At 37.7% G+C, this 24,961-nt stretch overlaps 1 protein-coding gene across 3 annotated transcripts in view; it reads right to left on the reverse strand.

Annotated features, from left to right (window-relative positions):
- Positions 1-24,961, reverse strand: part of FRMPD4 (FERM and PDZ domain containing 4) — a 295,802-nt gene that overhangs the window by 9,817 nt on the left and 261,024 nt on the right. For all 3 annotated transcript variants that reach the window (XM_015636209.2, XM_033512691.1, XM_015636218.3), the window contains 9 exons: positions 21,566-21,611; positions 12,502-12,606; positions 11,038-11,145; positions 7,962-8,093; positions 5,752-5,871; positions 4,785-4,921; positions 3,417-3,543; positions 1,013-1,102; positions 241-423 (listed from right to left, as the gene is read on the reverse strand). In XM_015636209.2, the coding sequence (XP_015491695.1) occupies positions 241-423; positions 1,013-1,102; positions 3,417-3,543; positions 4,785-4,921; positions 5,752-5,871; positions 7,962-8,093; positions 11,038-11,145; positions 12,502-12,606; positions 21,566-21,611 (1,048 nt within the window). The remainder of the gene's footprint in view (positions 1-240; positions 424-1,012; positions 1,103-3,416; positions 3,544-4,784; positions 4,922-5,751; positions 5,872-7,961; positions 8,094-11,037; positions 11,146-12,501; positions 12,607-21,565; positions 21,612-24,961) is intronic.

The raw sequence follows: 24,961 nt of genomic DNA on the forward strand, positions 1-24,961 counted from the left end.
AGCTGAGAGAAAAATCAAATTAGAATCAAGCTAGAATACAGGCTCTGGAAAACACCAGCCTGGTGCACTGTAGGCCCAACCTGTAGCATAAATGTACCATGACCAAAAAAAGAGCTGAAAATGTATGCTCATAGTACTCTTGGTGTGAAAATGTTCACAACAGCATAGCTCAATCTAATACTCAAAGACAAAAACATTATTAAAAGATGTTATGTCAACACAAATCAAATACAAACTTACTTTCACATCTAAGACGTGCAGTTCAACTCTAACAGTGCTTTCATCTTCTGTAAACATCTCAATTCTGTTCACGTGGCTGAAGTCTGCCAGGAGAGCCACAAGATTTGTTTTGGTGTTTATCACATGGCTGATTCCGTACCGCGGCCCTACTAACAGAGTCACTTCCGAACGCTTTTCTCCCTGCTTTAGCAGAAAAAGAAAGAAAACACAAGTGAAAAACACGACAGGTACTGCACAGTGATGGAAATCACCACTCCTTTCTTTCAGTTACACAGAGTTACATTTGCATGGCATTTTTACATTAAAGATTACTATGTTTTTACTAGATAGATACGATACACAAGAGCATACTTGATTCATAATTTTAAAAAAAGTAAAGGAATTTCTTGCTGGATGTTGATTGCACTCTAGATTTTAGGTGGATAGTTAGATGGACAGACGATGAGTGGACTCTGCTTCTGTTAAAAGAAAAACTTTGTCATTAAGATTTTTCCAGACTATCAGTTTTAGCATTCAATAGATAATTGGATGGTGTTATTTGCTAAGAAAGTGCTATCTATCTCCAAATTCCCAGTAAAATTTATATTATGACAGATATGTTATTTTCAAGATGAAAAGAAACAAAAAGTGATTTGGTTCAATTAAAAATTATTTTTAAGCATATGAACAGAACATAAACTTCTAAAGAAAATTATATGATCCAGCTTAAAAAAAAAAAAAAGAATTAGGTAAAAAATAACAAGAGAAGAGACTCTTTAAAGAGAAATGTTACCACTAGTGTTGCCTTGAAGACACGCCCTCCATATAATCGGAGATCACTGAGGAACTTTAGATAATGCACCTTGGCTTGCAGAGCAGAGAGCTGAGAAAGGAGAAACAGGGGTAAGAGGTAGTTGTGGAAATCATCACATTCTAAAATTCCACAAGAAAATGTATTTGTGTAATATAAAGAGAATGGTATGCAATAACAGCTCTTTGGAGCCTGAAAGTAAATCTTGAGATGCTTGAGCTTCAGATGAAGAGAAACAGTTTCATTCTTAAAATTAATTTCTTGCTTGTTTAGTTAAAATGCACTGAGGACTTGGGAATGGGCAGATCAGAGCACTTCAAGAACATCCTGACTGCTTTAATGAAAGGAAAATGTTCAAGTACTCAGATTAAACATCTGTTCACTGAGGGATTTCAAGGCTAAGACAGCAGCTTTCCATTCATAAACTCCATCAGTTCATAAACGTTTATGTACCTATACAGAGAAAGGGAACAAAAAATTTGCATTTGTCAGCTATGTATTTTACATTTTGCTAGGTACTTGTGGTGTTTGGTGTATTATTCCAACTTCTTACTGCATTTCCTACTTTCGAAAATAACACTCTTGCACTATATTTAGTAGATAACAAATCAGAAAGCTAAATACAGCAATGTGATCAATACATATGATCATGCCATGTAATACATGTCAGAATTTTCCTCCTCTTTTTTTCCTCTGAGCTTAAACTATCTACTTAAAAAAGAAAGCTTAGAAATACTTATGAGACAGAAGGGAAACAAGAAACATTTCATTTCACCAGTCTGAATTCAAACCTTACACTTCCCTTGTGTAAATCCTTATATCTGGACTTTTAGAAGATAATATAAAACAGCCTTCTATCATTTGCTGGTTTCATTCCTGTCACCAGATTTCTAATTCTAAAACTCATTTAATCTCAAAGAGCATTTTAAGGGCCCTTATCCTAACTTTTTCCTAGACAACAAGGAGGAAATGGATCCAAAGAAAAGCAACTAATGTTAATGCTTTGTCCTTTGCTTCACCATGTGCTCACTTGGTGCAGAAATACACAAGGGTTGTATAAAAACAGGAAAATCCTGAGCATGACAAGCTTCATTTCACATGAAGGAAGAGAAGACCCCAGAAAGAAATCAATTAGTTCGTGTGTCAGTACCTACAAGTGAGACAGGAGGTGATGAAGAGCTCACATGCTTTCTTTCTCAGACCTACCTGCTAAGAAAGCAGGTTGGCAAACAACATATTTCCAAAGCTCAAATCAAAAAGAATTAAGCAAACCCAACAAAGTCTGCTTGCTGCAGGAAGGGACTGTTGGGATATCTCCTCTAAGCAAGAACTGATACTGTAAGGCATATCTTACACAGGGAAGGCCTGCAGTAGTTACGGCTTCCAAAATAAACCCAAATTTATACTACCAAGATAACAAATAAGCAATTGGCATAATTTAGCTCAGGAAACACACAGTGCTTCAGCCTCTCCTCCTGAGGTCAAACACAGCTGAGCTGTGTTCACAGTCACGATGTGTTCTGAAACCTCCAAGCAGGATTTCTGCTGATCACAATGAGCCTTAGCTCAGGCAGCAGCTGTTCGGAGTTTTTTTGGTTCAGAAATAAAGTGTCATGAAGCAGGGTTCAGCTCATTTCAGGTCTCAACTAGTCACTCTTAGGTTCTTTTTATAGTCCATGAGGAGACATAAGCATTTCTAGGACACAAGCAATCTGACCTATTTCTGGTCCCAAATGTGGGATGGCATGACTCGCTCTCTGGAAGTGCCTGTTTCTCTCCACTGATTACAAATCAGAAGATGACCTGCACTAAGAAACCACATTATGGTGCCTAAGAGCAGTCTGAGCTGCATGTATGTTACAAAGGCATTTCTCAGAGACATTGTCTTATCTGTGCTTTTTCCAGCTGAAGTGAAAGCTTAGTGCTAAGAAAAGCATTTTACAACAGCAAGGAGGGTCATTTACTGCAAGGACCATCATCTATCCAGTTACATCTTGGCCAGCGAAAAGTCTTTCTCTACAGTGCAACAGAACACAATCTGAAAAACAGCATTTATGTCAGATGAGAGCATCAGAGAGAGAACAAAGCTTTCCTAGAAAATCTGCCATTCATAGAAAGCACTAAGTTAATTAAAAAACATATGGTTATCATACAGGAGGTATTATTAACCAGTTCTCTGTCATTCCCAAGATAGGAAGATAATTTAGTTGGGGCATAATTAATTATTTTTAATAGTTCTTGGCTATGTTGCGCCAGCACCCAAAGTTAGATCTCTGAAAATATAGTGGCTAGGTGTTTCTCCAAAGGATTAGCTTTAACTGTGTCCCATGCATGCCACACTTTTGTTCTTTAAAACATATTTTCCATTAAGATGCAAATGTAATACCTTTTTGCCTGGAGGAACTAGGTTTTGATTTGCTTTGACAAGGTGGGAAAGTGCTTTCTTTATGTTCTTTTCTTTCATGCTTTGCAGCACAGCAGATGGAAGAAAAGTCTCTAATCCCCATTCTTTTCTGCAATAAAAGGCATATATTTAATTTCACATTCCTGTGATGAGTATTTATCTAAAGACTGATGACTACGATGCCAAGTGAATGATTACCTGAAAACAGAAGGAGAGTTGATCAAGTCTAGAGTTTTGCAATAACATGTTATTTCTTAAATTTAAACAATTTATTTCTCAAGAAAAATGTATTTAAAAATTATAAACAATCTCTCTTCTACCCCTTCCATCTCTTCAGTCATGCCAAAAAATATTCATTCAGAAAAAAATATTAAAGTTTGATATTTAAAGTCTATGTAAACAACATTTAACTGCATTGACAAGTATGATCACAGAATTAAAACAGCAGATAATTTAACAATGTAATGTCAGATTTAATTTTATTTTATTGGTTTCTTTTAGAACAGGGAAATTAGAGCTATTTTCTTGTCACTTTATGTTTGGGATTGGGGGAGGGGGTTGGGACCTCCTCAAAAATGCAAACAGTTCACCTCCATTTACCAATTTTTTTTTCTGTTTGAACTACCCCTTTTCACAGAAGATCGACTCTTTACTTGTTTACTTGTAAGTCATTATTTTTTGCAGATTCATTAATAGGATAGAATATAAAATTGTCTTCAATATGATGGATAAACTCTACAAGACTAAGTGTGTAGCAATTTCCATTCTGGAAGCAAACTAAGCAACAGCAACAGAAGTTTTAGGGCTTGGGTTTTTATTTTGCTGGAGAATTTTGTTGCCTTTTTTTTTTTTTTTTAAAATCCAAGTAAATATACACACATTTGCACTTTCCAATTTTTTTTTTCATTGTAGTTATATATATATATATATATATTTATAATGTCTAACATAAGACAGGTGCCTACTGGAGTACTTCTGGATTTAAGAAATATCACAAACTCCAATCTGTGACCTGAATCTTCTGAACTGAACAATAATAGGAATCTTACTATAATAATCTTTACTAAAACCTTAGGATACAGACTTTATAAACTTAGATCTTAAATCACTGAAAGCAAATGAGCTATTTACATTTATAGTCTATTCCACATGCCCAAACAGATGATCAAAAGGTAAACACACCAAAAGGACAAAATGTACCACTCTTAAAACACCTGAATTTATTTCAGCCACAAAGAATAAACCTAAATTGGTGCATGCATACAGACATACTAAAGAAACAACCTTAAAGAATCTACAAGTTACTCCTAATGTTTCACTTTTAGAGAACACACAGCAGTCTCAACTTACTCTATGTATTTGAGGGAGATTTTCTGAGTTTGCTTGGTGGTCACAGTTGCAATATACATTTGTAATGCAGCCAACCGCAGGGCAATGTCGTATTTCAGTTCTGGTCCAAATCTTTCCTGGACCACATCGTTACAGCTCTGCCAAAGAACCAGTAGAGGGAGTATCACGTTAAAAAATCTTGCACTAATAATAAATTAATGTTCTTTTATTTTATTTCTTTTCATCTTTTTTTTGTTTGTTTAGTTGGTTTGGTTGGTTTGGTTGGTTTGGTTTTTGGGGTTTTTTGTTTGTTTTTGTTTGGTTTTTTGTTTGTTTGATTTTTAATTAACACTTCATGAAAAGTAACCCCTAACTCAGAAGCAGAACTGTGTTTTTGCTTTCACATATTGTGTCAGATATTCATGATTTGGGGACTAATGAGGAATACCGGTACTTCTGCCAAAGAGCAAAAGGCATGTTTATTTTGACCTAAGCTCTCTTCAGCCTTCCTGGAGAGAAGAGTAATCCTTCATCATAAAGAGTGCTTGGAGGGTATCAGTATATCCAGGATAGCTGGATTCTAATTGGTGAGATACTCAGGAGAACCACATTGCTTGTACATCAGTATTCCCATCCACTTTGCTCGAAGCTCCTTTTCAGACATAATTTCTGTCTGATATTACAGTACCATAAATAAGTATTAACAATTAATTCAGCTTCACTCTTATCCAAAGCCAAATATATTTTGGAAAGATATCAAAGTGTTACTGCTTGGAGAGACTTATGAAGAAAGAGGACTTTGCAGATGATAGAGATTTGCACATTCCCCAAGTGCATTCATTGGCTTTATGCAGCAGTAACAAAAGCTAGGATTCACTGCAATCATGGTTTTCTATGTGAAAAAGTAAATTTATATATTTAGTAAGTGTATTTTTTTTATTCTCCTTTGCAGTAGCAATGGCTGTGTGGACACTGTGCTTTCACCTACCTGTACATAGAGATATTCAAAAGCAACTGGATCTCTTCTTAAAAGATCAATGGGATCCTTTGGGACAAAGCTAATCCTGAAAAGACATCTCATCTTATGCGAGCTTGGCCTTTGGGTCACCTAGGACAGTGCAATAATAATATTAGAGCTTGGCAGCCCTGGTTGAAAACAGGGTCTATAGTCTTGGGCAATGTTACCCTGCTCCAGAGCCCTGTGGTAGCAAGAAAAAGAATTCCCATAAAACAGCTTTGCCATGGGCTACTTATGAAGTTCTTCATCTAAGGACATCATATATATAATCTTGTGGAAGGACTTTTAGATTCATACAGGCATAACTGCCTGATACAACTCATCCTCAAAGCAACAGAACTCACTCAAAACCGGGGTGAAACAACAGAGAAAACAGATCTTAACAAACCAGCCAAGTGAAATGCAAACTGAGTTGATCTTCAGCAGGACTAAATTACTCATGAACAAGAAGTGTTACGTGTTTGGGGAGAGGTCACATTTTATTTCTTAGACTGTCTGAGAACACAGGTGAGACACAACTTGGCAGCTATTACTCTCACTTTCTCTTGCTTGTTCTAATCCATTAGGCAAATTGAGATAAATTAGATTATTTTCCTGGGTTGTTCTGGATTAAGAGATCTACTCTGTAACTTCTGACTGAGAGCTAATACATTAAGAAATTAAAAAGGCTGCCTAGTGTATTGGTCAGCAAAACTTTTTAAAGCATCTAACTCTGTAATCTGGGTATATTCGCACGAGATCACTGCCTAGCAAAGGAATAATTGGATAAAAGGGTAACAATCCAAACTCACCATTTTAAGTCATGGTCAGCAGCAACATTATAATGGGAAATTAAAACATTGCTGATTTTACAGGAACTTCAAAGCAGAAATGCTCAGTATTAATGTATTTTATGTAATTTATTCAATTAGGCTAATGCAGTTAGAGAGTTAGGGTACTTTATAATCAACATCTTTACCTGACAAAACTATACTTTAAAAAATCTCCAATGAAGTCTCTGTCTAGGTCAAACAATTTTCAAAAGGTCTATTTATTTCACATTGTCTCTTCTTTCTCACATTGTCACCTCTTTCCTAAGTATATAGACATACATATTACATATTAATAACACGTACAGTATAATACTGTACCTATTAATAAAAGCTCCAGATGGGATTTCTGAAAAGCTCACCAATTTGGTTTATTCTGATTTTTCTGACATCAGTGAGAATTTTACCAATAACTTCAAGGAGATGGCTTGGCTAGGAGAACAAGTATTGAGTATTTCTGGATATTGTGCAATCACTGGGTAGTTTATAGTCACAAGAAAATAATGTTAACATGGCAATAGCAAGTACTTAAAGGCTAGAAAATGCTAGAAAGACTATTATCTGGTAAACTAAGCTCCTTCACACCATTACACAGACTCCAGTTATAATTACAGGAATTCTGTCATTTAAATTAAGTATTTTTCCACATCTAAGAATCCATTTCTCCTTTTTCCTTCTTTTTCCAATTCAACTGAAATTTAAAAAATACTAATGTTCTCCTGAAAAAAAAAAAATATAATAGAAAATTTCAGGCTAAGCAATTTGGCAAAATGATCAGCAGATAATATTAGGGTACTCTGCTGGTAACTGTGAAGTCACACTTCCTGGTTCTAAGGAAGAAAGTCACACCAACATTTTCTGTGTCACAATTCATCATCACTGATGACATAACATACCTCTGTGTAAACAAGCCAAACTTGACTTCATCAGAAAGAGGACTATTCCCTGTCACACAGATACACATCTGTATAATCAAATTGGAGCAAAATATCAAAATAAGGTTTTTAAAGAAATTTGGGAAAACTGTGGTTCTAAGAACTGTTACCATGGATTTGCCAGCTGTTGAGTATGTTCAACTAGCTGGGCCTCATATGATATGAAAACGTTAGATAAGCATTTTTCAGATTTCAGTCTGATTTTTTAATTCTTAATATTTTGAATGACACAATAAAGCAATGAAATATGATGTTTTTATAACAGAAAATTCCTGTGAGAACCTTATTCTTACAATCACATCTAAATATCCTAGCTATTCGATAGACTGTATCAAAATATAAAGCTTGCAGTTAACTCATTTGAGTAATGAAAAAGATGGATAATTTACTGATTAACCCATCTCATCAATATGTTTTCATATACCATTACACAAACCTGAGTTAGAGTCTCTTGTTCATGTAGCAAAAGGAGTTTCGTTCCAGATCCTTCAACTCTCTGCTCCAGCATTAGGGAGAAGTGTTCAATACATTTGATGGAAAGCTTTTCTTGAAGTGTTAAGATGACATCCTAATTAACAAAGGATTTATAAGAAGTGCTTAAATTAATGAAAGGCTTGGGACCCAGTTCTTCGCTTCCACACAGCCTGAATGTACCCAGCACAGGGCAGAAGCCCAGGCTTTGTGCCTGTTTTGCACAAGTTTCCAGGACATCTCAACCATTCCTCAAACATCCCCAAGATGGTAACAGACATGAACGTGAGAAATACATAAATGGAATTGCTGGGAATAGACAACAATCTGTTGTGGGTTAACATGAAAATTATATTGGTGTGGCCCTTATATCTGTCTCCCTGGAAATAAAAGCCATCAGCAAAGGAGAGATGGTCTTATCACTACTCTTTTCCCTTTGTCAGGGCCACGCCATCAAGCAGACAAACCAAACTTATAAATTCAACGAAAAAAATAATAGATGAATGGCCTTTATTTGTTCTTATGGCAAAGGGTTCTTTTAAAGTTCACTTCTTGAGTTTTAAATGCTAACAGAAAAGTCAATGATGGCAATACCTGTGCAGAACAATAGCTCTAAACTGATGGACCATATCAATTTTTAGAGACTCTTGATCAGCTTTTTTCACACTGAATTATGACTAAGGATAACTAATTTGAGAATGACAGTATCTAAAATAACAGCTAAACAAACCTCTTCAAAAAACCATTCAACTAATCCCTACCTTACTTTCACATAACACTTTGTAAATGTATGCAGACTTTCAATATCATTTGTCAAGGTATCTTTTACTTTAGTGAATGCTGTAGGAAAAAGAAATACATAATAACCCATCATTTAGAAATAGTTTCACAGTATGTTGGTGACAAGATTAAAACATTTCCTTCCAACTGAAAGATTTTCAGATATACCTAAGTATCCAGATGGATGAGGCTTACTAAGGAGATCATGACGAATTGTAATCCAAGTGTTTTAACATAATTTAGGAAGATTAATTGATCAATTACAGTGTGTTTATGGAAAATCAAGACCAAACTGGTGGAAGGATGAAAAAATGTTCGTGGGAGGATGGGGACAGCTCTCTACAATGTAGAGAATATAAGATAGCATTGATGAATTCCAAGCTATCACTAAATAATGGAGGGTAATATTATACTATTCTGACCAATGGGGAATTTATTATTTACACATTAAATCTACTCTATTTATACTTCTAAACTATGCTAAATGACTATGGGCATAACAGAAACATGAAGCAGCATAACACTAAATATAAGTTTTTAAGAGAGGGCAGTAATGGCACTGCTTTGTAGCACTAGCTCTTCTGGACCTTTTAAAATATGAGGCTAAGGAGCACACAGCTTCTGAATTACTGTGCCAAAGTTTCTGCTAGATATCCTCTCATCTGATAATTTAAGAGTCAACCCAGGTGCTATGACTCAACAATATGGAAGTGAGGACTGCAGGTTAGGTGCTGCTTGCACCCTCCTTTTTAAGTGGTGAACTATTGGACTGCTAGAGGTGAAAAATCCTGCATTTGCCTTGACTCACATGGAGCAAAGAAGCAGCAATCCACACCCACCCATCCACACTGAGGAATATTGCACACACATGCAAAAATATGTCATTTATAGCTGTGCAGACCTCAGAATATATAATTGTCTGAATTAGATGCCAAGGAAATTATTCCTACTAACAGTCAAAATGACTAAGTTCAAAGCAGGTTTACAACATCAATACAGTTAGGTAACTGAGACCACATGGGTATCTGTGCCAATCACTTCAGATTTGACATTTGGTCTGATAATGACATGACAGAACTACTGAAAACTAATGCAATGTGATGGCCAAAGACTGGTCACTAGGGGAAAAACATCCTGGAATAGGCTGGCTGTTTATATGCTCATAACAGAAAATACTAGAAAGTGGGCTTGTGCCCCGTAGAAGGGTATGGAGGATCTCACTAGCTAGATGAGTAATGTCCCCTATTTTTTCATCAGCCAAGCTTTCAAATGGACTCAAGGAATTCAGTATCCCATAGATGTATCACATGGATGGAATGCTTGTACCCATACCTGCATTCAACTTATGCCTAAGGCATATATGCTACATTTATCAACAAAGGTTGCATCCCATTTTTAAGTGTGACTAACATCTGTTTTACCATCAGACTGGAGTAAATTTCTTATCTGCCTTAGTAAATAATTCTCTTTGCTGCTCTAACTGATTGAGCATGCTGCTGTATCACAGTAAGCACAAAGGCGGCCTTTCTTCAAATATGCCTGGTTTTACAATCCCTTAAAAGTAGCAAAAGCCAGCATCCCCAGCCTTCACTGATCATTGCCACCCATGCCCCTCTCATGTCTCGGTGTCCCAGGAGTGCTCACAACCATGCAGTGAGCTAGATTTGGTAACCAACCCACGTTGAAACCAGCTTCCCCAAACAGTAATGCTAACCCTGCTCCTTACCACACTACTCCAAGGCTCTCACAGACACTGATGATGCCTCTGATTTAGGAACAGTGTCACAGACATTCCCTGGCAGACTCAGTTTTGTGCCAGGGCTTTACCTTTTTATTTCTGCATGTGAAATGTGCTATGGAAAAGTGTAAAGGTCACTGCACTGAGGTGAGTAATTTATCACCGACATAACCCTACAATATCCCATCCTAAATTCACTGAATGATAAGATAGATGATATTCAATCAGCAACCAACATCTTAATCTTCTTAGCTCCTGACTTTTGCTGACAAATCATGCCAGTGTTTGGCAGCATATCAAAACAATATAAGCACACAGTTTTGATTGTTCTCCAAGCACATTAAAATCATCACTTCTTCTTCACTGACAATAAAATATGATTTTAGGAGCAGAAAAATGGACCAAATCCTCATTATTTCTAAACTAAGAGTCCAGCCCAAACTGAACACACCAGTAATTTTGTTCTTAAAGCATTCCAAGTAAATGATAATGAAGGTCTCATACCAAGGTATATCTAGCTTACCTTTATTGAAGTGCTGCAGTCAAAACGGAAAGATTTGGTTTGTCCATTTTCAAGATACACCTTTAGAACATTTGGCATGAAAAGAAGTGAGTTGTCCTTAACTGTTTCCTGTCAAGCAAATTAGTGAATCAGATTACAACATGCAACAAGAGGAATATAAACGTTGTTCCATCAAGAAGCACATCATTCTGATGGAAAAGCAAACACTGAGAAGTTTTCAGTGTTGGCCCAAACTGAAAGCAGAAATATGAGTGCCCTGCAAGGGTCTAGCCATGCTCATTGCAGCTGCCCTCTTTAGGTTTCTGTCCTGTAAAATGTGACTGCTCACACATATTTTATGTCTGTCTTGGAGAACTCTTTCCCTAAATACTTTCTCCCTGATAATAAATATTGCCTCTGAAGTTGAAACATTCTCACTAAAATAAAAAAATGGATTACTGTTTCTCTCTATATAGTGACTTGTTTAGTGTCTTCAATCTAAAAAATGGAAACTACAGTTTATTAGTAAGGATTACAATCAAGTCATTTAACATTTTCCTTATAGGTGGATATTAAATGCTGATATCTTTCATCATTTAAGAAGAACAACATATAACATTGCCACCCAATTTGACAATTCATAACTAGTATAGCAAAATAAAGAGGAAAAAGGAAGGGAAATAAATCTTGGGAGGTTTTGTTTGCTTCTTTTTATTTTAAAGAGCAGAAATTGCTTTAGAAAAAATGCAGTATCAATTTAGGTTTGGAAGGGAGTTGGCTAAGGACATCAGAGTGGAATGATGCTCTGGCAAATTATGAAAATGAGCTGTGAGTTCATGTCTAAGGAGGAGTTCAGTGCCTCTCAAAGGGAGGCAGATGTTGCCTGAGGTCTGGAAACAATAAGTTCAAGGAGATAAAACAAATTTTAAAGGGGTCTGTGAGGAAATCTTAATCAGTTTTTCTGACATGGTAGCTCTCTTGAGCTTATGGGTTTTATGAAAACAAAGTTGATCTGAAAAAACCAACAGACAAACACTATCAAGACTATACACACACACTGACTTTTGCAGTCTCTGGCTTTTGATTATTAAAAGGGCCAGTTAGCACATAAATTGAGCTGTGAATACTGAAAGGGATTTGAAAACAGTAATAATGAAAGAGCAGGACAGTAGCTGGGATCATAAGCTGCCCCTCATCTTCCCTGGCCTGCTTGCCAAGCTGCTCACATATGTGCCATCACCACAAAATACACTCACTAGCATCTTAATTTTATTTTAAGAAACAAATTTTTCATAAAATTATGGGCCTAATAAACTCTAAAAAAAGATCTTTGGAAAACTTCAGAAATAGAAAAACCCTTCTCTTTGCAAGCCCGTCACCATTTCCCCTGCCACATAATTACCTCCCTTTCCAGGCCTGAGCTGGATTTCATACCTTTGGATGAAATTATCAATCCTTTCTGAGGTTAAATAGCTGAATACTCACCGACACCTGGCCATTGATAATTACTTCTTCAGAGAAGCGCACTTTGACAGGATTGGACTTCAATCTTGCCTTTTTTGCAGCACTAATAAAAGCTGATTTAGGAGACTGGAAGAAAAGATGATTACAAGATATATCACAATACATCAAATTAAAACATTTATTTTCTTTTTCAGTTATTCCCCCTATTTCTTATATGCTGGGAACTCCATGCAAACATTTTGCATACAGAAGAATGGAAATACAGTCAAACCATAATGCATCCTGAGATAATCTATATGTACATATACATAAAGAAACACCAGTGCATACTGAACACACTGAGAATTATCCCACAGTTAGACTGGAGCAATCAGAAGGGCTCTCAGTGCACAAATTCCTGCAGTACTCCCACAGTCACTGCTGTCACCCAGCCTTATCTGCATGAAGGGACACTGACCAGTGACCTACCAGTGACCCTTTCTTCACAGAATGAATGGAAAATCTTTACATAATCTGTGATCTATTGGATAGACATACACACGACTTTTGCCAAAAAAGTGTCTGGGAGATCTCTAAATACAGTGGCATCTTGTTGTATTTGTCCACTTTAAAACACAGGTGAAAACCACCAAGAGGCACCTGCAGGCCATCAAGCTTCCCCTGAAGGTATCCCCTAAACATACCCTGTGCAAGGCATGCCTTCAATATTGACATGTTGTAGAGCTTCATGGATTAGAAGTGTAGAAGCATTCCAAATTTTCTTCTGGGACCTACTTGACTTTTACCTACTACGTTATGCAATGGATTCACCTGTTTTCAGCCCCTGGAAAAAAAAATCCCCTCACTTGAGAAATTTGACTAACAACTTCTTTTTAGTAACAAATTAAATATTCATAGTCAATGGGATTTCTACTTTCAGCAGCGGAAGTGAGGTTGGTTTATTCTCAAGTCAGTTACAAACACAGCTTCTGGCATTGCCTCACTTCATAACCATGATTACAGGCAATGGAAGACTTTCTTGCTCTGGCTGAAAGTCACTGGGCTCTTTTGGGACAGGTTTTGATCCATTTGTTTCATGAAAATATGAATTAAGAATTTCAGAATCTTACTCTAAGTCCTGGGAAGTGGCCTTACTAGTTTTGAATAAAGACTTAAGTAATGTTGATTTGCCTGTGAGAAATAAGCAGAGGCATGTGTGGTGATGATCAATGTGGTATGAGAGTTGTCCTTGTAAACATGGAAAGTCTTGTTACTGTCACTAGAATTCTGACCCAACTAACAATCTGCAGGAGTAATGGAGTAGTCCAAGGCTATGTGCCCCTCTGTTTCTCTCTCTGATCTCTGCTGAAACTGCTTAAAAACTTATTTTTTTGTGATGCAGAAGCTTTGTTTCTAGTAACTAGTGAGAAGAAGTCTGTCTCATTTCTGTATGCCTCTAATCTATCATCACATTGAAAACATGGTAACTATTATCATAGGCTCAGTATCAACCAGTGAACAAGGAATGAACACTGCCACATTCTCCTGGGAAATATCAGAGACACCCAGGAATTCCTGAGGCACAAAATAGAATCAAAAAATAAAAAGAAATGCTTCTTTGCTTTCACAGTTCATTCTTTCTTACCTCTCTAGCACATATGATCACACAATAATGAATAGATGTATATAACATAAAATTCAACTCCATGAATGAAGTCCCCAGAAATTTTTAAACAATAACCAAAAAAAGAAAAAGAAAAAAAAAATTAAATAAATAAAAAGTGTAAAAAAAGTAGAATAGTGTCTCAGGGTGGGGGACCCTGCTGACGTTTTCAACAAGAGGGGCCAACATGGAAATACTGAAGCAGTTTAAATACTGTCCTCTGGAGATGAATTCCTAGAAAGATACAGTATAAAATAGTACCATGATTAATATAACAACTCTAGAGATGCCTTCTCTAATTTCCTTCCTCTCATGTAGTCCCCCTCTGCCATGTGTAAGGGGGATAGTCTGTTTGGCACCCAAGTAACAGACCACAAACTTGATGCCACTGCCACAGGGCAGCAGCACAGCAGCAGGATTAGGCTACTGGCTTTCCCTTGTGAGAGCATGGGGAAAAGAGTGGCTTTCACTTACTATTCTTGCTGAACGAATCTTTGTACTGTTGCTTGCTCTTATTACAAATGAGTCACCAGTCTGGCCTCTCTTAACAGGCAGACTGCCAAATTTTCTCTGGATTCTGGCAAGGTTGTTCCCATACAGCAAATCTGGCAAACCACTATGTGTCCCTATTGCTCTCTACAACCTCTTTCTTTTTCTCTCTACAATCTCAAAAGTCACTTGCGGGAAGCATAAACACTTAAATTATGTTATTGCAAAATGCAATGGGAGAGTTCAGGACAACTAAAGATTGGAACATATGTGGGTTCCCAAGAACTCCTCTGGGATGTGGGGTTCAATGTACCCATTGCACAGCCAGGGAAGCACACCACATTTTACCATAAAACCATAAAACCATAAAATGTGCTGCTTCCTTTCACTTTTGCTGTGGTGACATGGGAAGGGCTCTGGCCCTTCTCCAGGCACTCTGGGTGAGCCTGGAGCAGACTGTTTCCCAAAAAGCTCCAAACTCTAAACCAAGGGTGCAAGAAAATGCACCAGGTACTTGGGAGAACATGCTCTGCTGGTTAAAGGTTTGAGTAATAGCACAGCTCTTGCATTTAATTTCACAATGTCGTTGTTTCTACCTCTGAATCAACTTGACACTTGACATTTTCTCTTTGGGTAGAGAAGTCTTTCCAAAGGATGTGCAAATACTTAGGAAAACAGTTGGGTTTGATTGTCGGAACTCACTTGTCTAACAAAGCCTCAGCAAGATGATGTGTAGCTCTATTGTATTTTAATGTCTTTAGGTTTGTAGAAGAATGCTATCACTTAATGATTCTCATAGTGACAGGTTCATTTATTTTTGATGCTCTGTTTTATAGCCAAATGGACACCATAATTCTCAGTTAATGACCTTAAGCAGGAGGTGTTTATACTAATGCAGGACATCTATCACTGCAAGTAAAGTATTTGCATCGTCACAGATAAAAACAGCTTAATTAGAGTGACTTTTGCAAAATGAGGGCACACATTTCAACAAGGAGTCAAAATCACTCAAAACTCTCTAAACTTTACTCCTCGTGACATAAGCCCTGTTTCCTATTAAAAGCTCAAATTTATCAGGATTTTAAATATTTTTTACTTGTTTACACAGAATTCAAAAGAAAAATCAGCTGATCATTTCAACACTACCTAGAGAAACTACTAACAAGAAAAATGAAGCATTGCACAGAGATATACTTGGAGGAAATAATAGTAAAGACCTGGACCCTACTTTGAACCTTGCTTATAGTGACTGCAATCAGTGGGCTTCCCATAAGCAGGGTCAAAACACAAAAGATTGCAGAGCAGACTTTCAGGAAAATGTTACTTTCTCATTTTCTAGACTTGTCAAAAGTAGATGCTATATTTGTCAGCAGCATTAGAGAGGGTCATTTATTGATAGATTTTAGAAACAATATCCTACATTATGAGTGAAATTTTTTAATGAAAATAAAAATGTCTAGTGCTTTATGCACTTTTGCAGGTAAACTATAATTTGGGGGAGATTGCAAAGGAATTGGTTTTTATTGGCTAAAAAAAGCCTCTTTGAGTGCTCTTGCCAGTAGAGGTGCTGCAAGAGCAAAACCTTTACTCCTGCACAAGAAAACAAAGGATTTAATAGCTAGAAGAGCACAGTGTAGTACTGAGATATCATAAAGAAATAGAATGACAGCAGTATAGGACACTCACAAGCTGAAAAGAAAATCTGCTCTGTGGCAGTAAGCATTAAAATTAGAAATACTATAGTTAAAACTATAGAAAAACTATAGTTTTTGGATAGTCACAGAGTGCATATATGCAATAAATTTTAAGCTTGTTACTTAAAAATAGTCATTAGTTAAATATAAAATATTAAGTTTGCTAGAAAATAAGGAAAAAATTGCATAAGTGGAAAAAATGTGTTGACTTTTTGGTTCACTGCTAACAGCAATTACAAGCACCAGTATTTAACAAGCAAATAAAAGGTGAGTAAGAGAAAGAATTACATTTATTAAGTGGAACAGGACATAATGCCCAAAGGCAAACTAAATATGGTAATTCATAGCTGCGAACAAGGCTGAAAAGACTACACTGGCTCACAAGAGCATTGTAGAAGAGCAAACAGAGACATGGAAGAAATAATGTGGAGAAGTTTTACCACACAGTAATTTGTGATAACCACATGGTCCTGATCATCATCAGGAGTATTTCTTTGTTAAAATCTTGGCACACATTTAATAGCTGGAATTGTGGTTAGATTTGTGTTCTCTCTTAAAAAGCTGGCAATCTATCATAGGCAATTGTATTTAATTATTTGCATTACTTATCTTTTACTATTTTTAGATTGTAGTCACAGTCTGATCATTAGTCCCACAAACTCTTAGTAAGATTGTTGCCACAATCATTATGATCCATAAATGTTATTTATTGTAGTTTTTCTGCAACTGTTGCATCTCAAAAGTATAACCATGTTAAAACAAGAAGCATCTCTTTCAAAACACGAGATACTATCTTCTTCACATTGCAAAACTTATTGCAAAGCAAAATTGCTACAGATCTCAGCTGGGCCTGGACTTCATCCAAGGAGCTTAAGGGATTAATCATGAAAGCAACCGATCAAATGATCTCTGCACATAAAATCTGAAAGGATATCAAACAGGCAAGTTGTTTGATTTAAGTAATGCTTAAAACTTAATAAGGCAACAATCAGAATGATAGTTCATTTACAGAATAAAACAGTCAGAAATTATAATCAAATGCCATACTTCCAGAAATCAAAACTGTGAACTGCTTTCAAAACTGCTTTAACTGCTTGAGCTGCTCGGTGACCTCCTTAGCAGCACTGCTGATAAAGAACCTAGCAGAGATTTGTAAATTGATGGAAAGAAAAGGATAGCCTAATGCTTTGGCATGGTCATGATTAAAATGAAATTTTAATGTGTTTTAATGTGTTTAAACATTAAACAAAACTAAATGCATTTAAGCAAAAATGTTCCACAAAAGCTTTCAAAGAGTACTAAGTACAGAGTACTATAAATCTAGATTATGTCTACTTTCACCTGCAATCATAAAGGATGGTTACTTAAATGCAAAATCAAAACACACTCTAAATAGCACAAATAAAACCAATGAAGAAATAGCACTTTTGTAATCCATCTTGGCAATTTGGCATGCAATGGCAGAAGGAAAATCACCATCAAGAGACTGATGCTTGTAGAGATGTATTTCTGCCAAGAATGGGGAAGAAATTCAGTGTTTATTTAAAAGCTCTTATTTTCCTTTGTCTGGTTTCTACTTCATCATCCAAATTTTATTGACAAAAGAGTAAAAGGAAGCATGAAGGAAGCAAGATTAAACAAATGGGGAAAATAGATGTACATCATAATTTCTGAAGGCATAAATATTATTTCCAAATTGGAAGGCAAATCATATTTGTCAGAGGATCCCCTGCACAGAAGACCAGGACAGGTACACGGCTGGAGTGCAGCCACACCCAGGGGTTGCAAGGCTGAAAGAGATACCAACAGGCTCAAGGCACTGGTGACAGCAGTGGTGTGGCAGTATGAGAGCTAGCATGGACCAGATGTTCAAAGTGACTCAGGAGTATCCAGGCGACCTTGCAGCCCAAGGTTTGCTCAGACTGAAGGGTCTTGCACTGCTTCAGGGCCACAACTTGGCATCATCCCAACTGCTCCACATCCCTACAGACACCCTTGCTTCCGCTGCAGAAAACCTTGAAGTTGAAAGCAGTAAGGGAGGATGCTGTAAATCAGTAAGACCCTGGTCTGGGCAGGCAGGAAGGTACAATAATACTGCACAGATGAGATCTGCTGGGTGCAACAGTCCTGCAGGCAAGGGCCTCCCAACCAGTTCATTTCACTAAGCATCCCAACTCTGGGGTAAAAATGGGTCAATCAAAGCTAGCACCAGCATGCAGACATTAATCTCATCTTCTAACTGCTCTGTGCACATTCTTGGGGAGACAATCTTGATGCCTACGTGAGCTTAAATGTCCACTGCCCCCCAAAACACGAGTGTTTTATCTGCTGAGGTAGAGCTGGGGGTCTCTGACAGACATACCCAAGTGGGGAAATGCAAATTCATATACCAAATGGGCAATCAGTCCAAATGGCTGACAGAAAAATGGTGACATCTAGAGGTAGTTCAGCTATTGATTAGATTTTGCTGCTATTTAATGAGAGAGCAGATCCTGCCTTGTCAGGCCTCACAAACAGCTTGAACAAATAGCTGTGAATCACAGACTGACACAATTAAAGAATGGATGGGACCTCAAAGATCATCCAGTTCCAAGCCCCCTGCCATGGACAGGGGAACCATTTAACATACAAGGTTGCTCAGAGCTCCATCCAACCTGGCCTTTAACACTTCCAGGAATAGGACATCTGCAACTTCTCTGGGCACCTTATTCCAGTGCTTCACCACCCTCAGAATAAAGAATTTCTTCCTAATATCTAGCCTAAACATACCAGTTCAAAGCCATTGCCCCTTGTCCTGTCACTACATGCCTTGCAAGTAGTCTGTCTCCAGCTTTCTGCTAGGCTCCCTTCAGGTCCTGAAAGGCCACTATCAGGTCACCCAAAAGCCTTGTCTTCTCCAGGCTGAACAATCCCAAATCTTTCAGCCTTTCCCCACAGGAGAGGTGCTCCATCCTTCTGATCATCTTAATGGCCTCCTCTGGACTTGCTCCTCTTGGACAGGTTGATGTCCTTTCTGTGCTGGGGATGTCAGAGCTGAATGCAGTGTTTTAAGTGGGGTCACATGAGAGCGGAACAAAAGGGCAGTCACCCCCCATATCCTGTTGGTCACACTGCTATTGATGCAGCCCAGGACTTGTTTGGCTTTCTGGGTTGCCAGTGCACTGGCTCATGTCCAGTCTCTCACCCACCAGCACATACTTCTGGGCAGAGCTGCTCTTGTTCTGTTCATCCCCTAGCCTGTATTGATACCAAAGATTGCCTTGATCCATGTGCAACACCTCACACTTGGTCATGTTAAACCTCAGGAGATTCCCATGGGCTCATTTCTTGAACCTGTCCAAGTCCCTCTGGTACTTCAGGTGTGTCAACCATCCCACTTGGCTTGGTGTCACTTACAAATCTCCTGAGGATGCACCTGATCCCTTTGTCTATGTCACTGAAGATAACAAATAACACTTGTCCCATTGCAGACCCCTGAGGGACATCATTTGTCACTGATGTCCAACTGATGATGGGGACTCTGAGATGTTCACCACAACCCTCTGGATGTGAGCATCCAACAAATTCTTCATCTACCTAACAGTGCCTCTAACAAATCCATCTCTCTCCAATTTAGAGAGAATGATGTTGTGGAGGACTGTATCAAAGGCTTTACAGAAGCCCTGATAAAAGATATCTGTAGCCCTTCCCTTGTCCACTGATGCAGTCACTCCATCATAGAAAGCCACTACCCTGGTCAGGCAGGACTTGCCTGTGATAAAGATACCAGGTCATGACTTTCCTTCTTTTCCAGGTTGAAGGCTGGAGAAGGACTGCACCTTGCTGTAAGGTCTCTTGCATTGAACATGGAGGGCACAATTTATGTGGGTTTCAGCTTCCCTCACATTCAGTACATGCAGGCTTGCTCTCAGACCAGCAGCATAATGACAACAGGTCACAGCACCCCACAGACATAGTACTACACTTTGCTCCCTGCTTTTAAAGACTACACATAGGTGCACTAAAGCACATGCCCTTTATTCACCTGACATTTACAGACAAGAATTAAGTCTGTCAATGGATGAAACCTGCATAAAAAAGAAAACTGGGTGGAGATTTCTTTTCCCCCATACTATATATATACACTGTGACCTAAACCGCTGGCTGTAAAACAGCAAGCTTTAAAGGCAGCTAGATTTTGGGGTTTTCTTCAGTCAGACAAGGCTTCATTTTCATTTAAATATTGACTGATACTGACCTGATCCCAGATCACCTTCCTGACAGAGTTCTTACTGCAGGGTGGCAGCCCTTGCCTGTTTTTACTGTGGAATGCATGCTTTTCCCCCACAAAGTAGGTGCAGTGCAGACTGGCTTCTAGAAAGGCTACAGGACAAGATGCAAGGCCACCTCAAAACTAAGACCAGAAAGGATAATGACTAGTACAAAGACACACAGCATGGGCCAAGTTGCATTTGCAAGATGTAATTTTTGGCAGTTTCACCAGATAAGCTTGTTTTCAAGTCTTTGTGTCAAATCCACCTCATCTCTTATTCTTGCATGAAAAGGATGCAATTATCCCTTGTTAATGAAATCTGCTATGTATCAGACTAGACAACAGGGAGCCAAATGGACCTGCTGAATCTGAATTACTCCTCATGAACTGCTGAGGCCCCTCAGCAGCCCACAGTGTATGCATGGCTGTGCATGGACAGGTGAGTTTCCTCCTCTGGCTTGGCTTCTCCCCTTTTTCATAGGTTTGAGCTGACAGGTCATGGACCCACTCCCACAAACCATGTCTCATCAAACAGCTCTGAATGGGCTGCAGTTTCTCCCAGTCCATTCAAGGCAACCTCACATGGTTGTCTGTCTGTCTCTGCTCTCCCCTCACCTCCACCAGCTGGAGATACACACAGAGCCCTCCCTTAGATAAGGTACAGCTGGCTCACTGCAGCACTGTAACTTTGTGGCACCAAGGCAGAACCAAGAAAAACCCAGGAGCTGCAACAAACAAGAAATTGAAGCAGAACTCAGAATTCTGCTCTATCACTATGAGTTTAAAGACTCTGTTATTTTTTAATTTACTAATGTAGCCTTTGAGGATAGGACACAGTAATGCCCATGTCTAAACACATCTTAAACATCACCTTTAATAGACACAATCCTTACTGCACTTACTTCTTTTTATTGCATGGATAATGTAGGGACACAAACAGAATAAGGGCAGAAAAAGAAGCTGCTATGTTGCTAGGAAACTAATTCAGAAAACATTGACAATACTTACAGGGTAAGGTTGAACAACAGTAAGGAGGATCGATTCTTTGCAGCTTCTATAAAAAGAAAATAAAAGAAAAATCAAGTAAAGAGTCATACTTTTATTCACTACTAATAATCAGCTTTTAATGGAGAAAATGGCAGTAATATGGAAGAATGTTTATTACAATGACACAGCAGAGTAGTCCAGAGATTAATAATATACTGAAATAACAATAGATATTAAGATATGCGGGTTTTTTTCAATCTAACAAATTGAATTGGCCTAACTTTGCAGTTTATGCTACAAACTTTTTGCTTCATCAGAGAACCCTGCATGCTGCAATAATGGTTGTCGAGCAAAAATGAAATAACCTTTGATTAATTGTATTAGCTCAGCATCTGAAGTCTATGAATTTTGTTTACCTACCTTGCAAATGCAAGTCACTTTTACACCATCTAGCCCTTGTACACTTCAAGCCCTATCTCTCTGAAGACAGCAGTGTTTTTTCTCAAAACACAAATGAGGACAAAATTTAGCTCCCATTTCTTCTCTAGCTCATCTTCTTAAATGGGTAGGAAAAGACTAATATTTGGTGAATTCTCCCATTAGAATTTTAAAATTTTTACAGGATTCCTACGGAAAGGTTTTTCTTTTAATTTAAATAGTTCTTCTTTATGAAAAACCTAGTAAATGGAAAACATATGAAAAGTTCTAAAAATCCACAACATAGGATAAAGAAGGAATTATTATGAATCTTGATCTGACCAAGTGGTCTAGACAAATAAAACATATATTTTAACTCTTGGTGTGTAGCTGGGGGTGGTGGATAACTGTGGAAAAGTGGAAGAAGAAGGAAGAAAAGACAATCACAGTAGATATCTCTTGCATTATCTTTTGACCAGATGGTTGCAGTTGGTGATATTAGCTAGGAAAAGGTCAGTTGCCATTTTGTTGAGACAGAATTAAATTTCTCTTTGTTTTATTACTTTTAAACACAGATTTTTTTATTTACTGAGTTACTACCTGGCTAAATTGACATGGAATTGGTTTTGCACGCCTGACCTGTTGAGCAGAACTAACTAAAAAAGTCATACTGTATTTGTCTTATGTAAGGTCACTTTATAGGCAAAATGACACCTCTGATATGCAACTTAAAAAGCCAAAAGGCAAAAGAAATGGAGGAGAGACTGAAGACATAGTCAGAAAACTGGTCTGGAAAGCCAGTCTATACTTGATGAAGCAAACACATTAATGAATGCCAACAGGAATTTGAAATTCTACTTTTGAAGAAGCCACCAGTCATGTAAAGGACAAAGTCTTATCTAGTATCATGTAACTAAAGAAAAAGTAGTTAGAGCTTAAATTTTTACTTCTTTTATTAGATATTTGTAACATTCCCACATTTTTTGGGATCTACAAATGCATGTTAAGAAAGGTATTTCAAGAATCTCACCATCTCTGTGCTATCCACATCTATTCAATTATGATTGCTATATTAACCTAGGCAGGTGAGTAGACACAAAGGTTCACTGTTGCTAGTTTGGGATGAACTGCAGCCCTGGGATAACCACACCATGACCAACTCATCTTTTCAACTACTTTGAACTCACTACTTTATGTTTCTCTTGCTGTGTATGATTACCACCACCACTACCTCCTGCAGATATGTTAGAGAGTTGTCTTTAAAAATGAAAATCAGCTTCTCCTGAAAATGTTTTTCAGCTCTCCCTTATTCTTGGATTAAACCTGTCCAGGTGTCAGGCTAGGCAAGATTCATCCTAAATTAGCAAGCGCTTTTTTTTTTAAATCAAAACATCAAAAGATGTATCTTGTGGATAACACTTTCTTGCAGGATAAGGATTTCTTTCAGGATAAGGATTTCTTGCATTGGGAAGATGCTAGACTCTGCACCATACATTCAACATTTGAGGCTATAGTAAGACCCTTGGGAGTATCTGGACATAATCATGTTACACATTCAAAATGTTGGTGTCAAGCACTACACACAAATCCCTCATCGTAAGAGTGAATGTAAATATATTTATATATAAATAATACATAAATATAAATAATAGTAAACATTTCCTATAAAACTCATGCTACATACAAAACACAGCACAGTTACAAAAGAAGTAAGTATTTAATCATCAGCTGTTTTGATCTGCAGTACTCAGTCATGACTCCACTGCTCATTTGAAAACTTTCTTGACTAATGATGACAAAAGTCTGCAGGACAGCTCATCTTTTTTACTTCTGGTATGGCTAGCATATCCTGCATCCTATATCCTATATCATACATGATAAACCTCGCACAGCACTGGAGATTGCCAGTCGTACCATGTATATGTCACAAGAATGGAGAGACAATGGAATCGCTAGTTGTGTGATCTCAGTGTTTTGCAGCTTAAATGTACGTGGACAAACTTATGTCCCTGTGCAACAGCAGAAACATACAAGTTTACAGAAACAAGGCACATCATCACACTGAAATGTGAGCTATGTCTTTTAAACAACACCTGAAACACAGTAGCAAAGGCTAAAAAAAGTGCAATTGCAGTCTTACTTTCACCCTGAAATGTCCTTCCTCATTTAAAATTAAAAAAATTAAAAAAAAAAAAAGACAAGCATATATCAGTTATTTTATTACCTTTCATACTCACTTAACAGCTACCTAATTATTTCTGTGCTCTTTTAGAGCGCTCAAGACCAAAGATCTGCAATACCAAGTTACAAAACAAGATGCTGACTTTTTGAGTGCTCTGCCATTTGACTGGCTAACACCAACATCACAACAAAATATCTTCATGTTTCTTTCATTTCCTGACTTTAGAATCAAATAGTGATAACAAGGATAAAATCTGAAAACTCTGATGGGAATTTGAGTCATCTCTCTGTCCTTCTCTGTGTCCTGCGTGGTGATTATATTTGTCTGTTCTCACTACTCCTCACAGCTACTTAGGCTGCAACAAGGAGAGAATTTATAAAGGTTAAAGTTGCATTACTAAGTATCAGGGATCTCAAACGACATGAGGCATTAACATTCAGCTACAATGCCAGCCTCTGTGAACTTGGGGCTGGAATTCACTGCCTCTCTTCTGTTTCTTGCTAGCTGGAAGAGAGGAAGGGCAAAGGCAGATGAGGGACATGGGGGAATCCCAGTATCTGAGCCAAATAGAATAAGTGGGTCTGTTATTCGTATGCATCCTACAGCAAATATAGCATATAAATAGAAAAAGTATGTGTTGCCGCCCATTTGTTTGGTTTTATTAAGTTCAGAGGTGGTTTACCCCAGTTGCTCCCCTGTCATAAAGAATGGTTTGTCCCCAGTTGCCCATCATTGTAAACCCTTCCCATTTTTCCAGATTGTTCCCCATCCATCACCCCAATCCTGCCCCTAAGCCCTATCAATCTATGTGAACCCCA

The sequence above is a fragment of the Parus major genome, chromosome 1 (assembly GCF_001522545.3).
Source record: "Parus major isolate Abel chromosome 1, Parus_major1.1, whole genome shotgun sequence".
NCBI classification, from domain to species: domain Eukaryota; kingdom Metazoa; phylum Chordata; class Aves; order Passeriformes; family Paridae; genus Parus; species Parus major.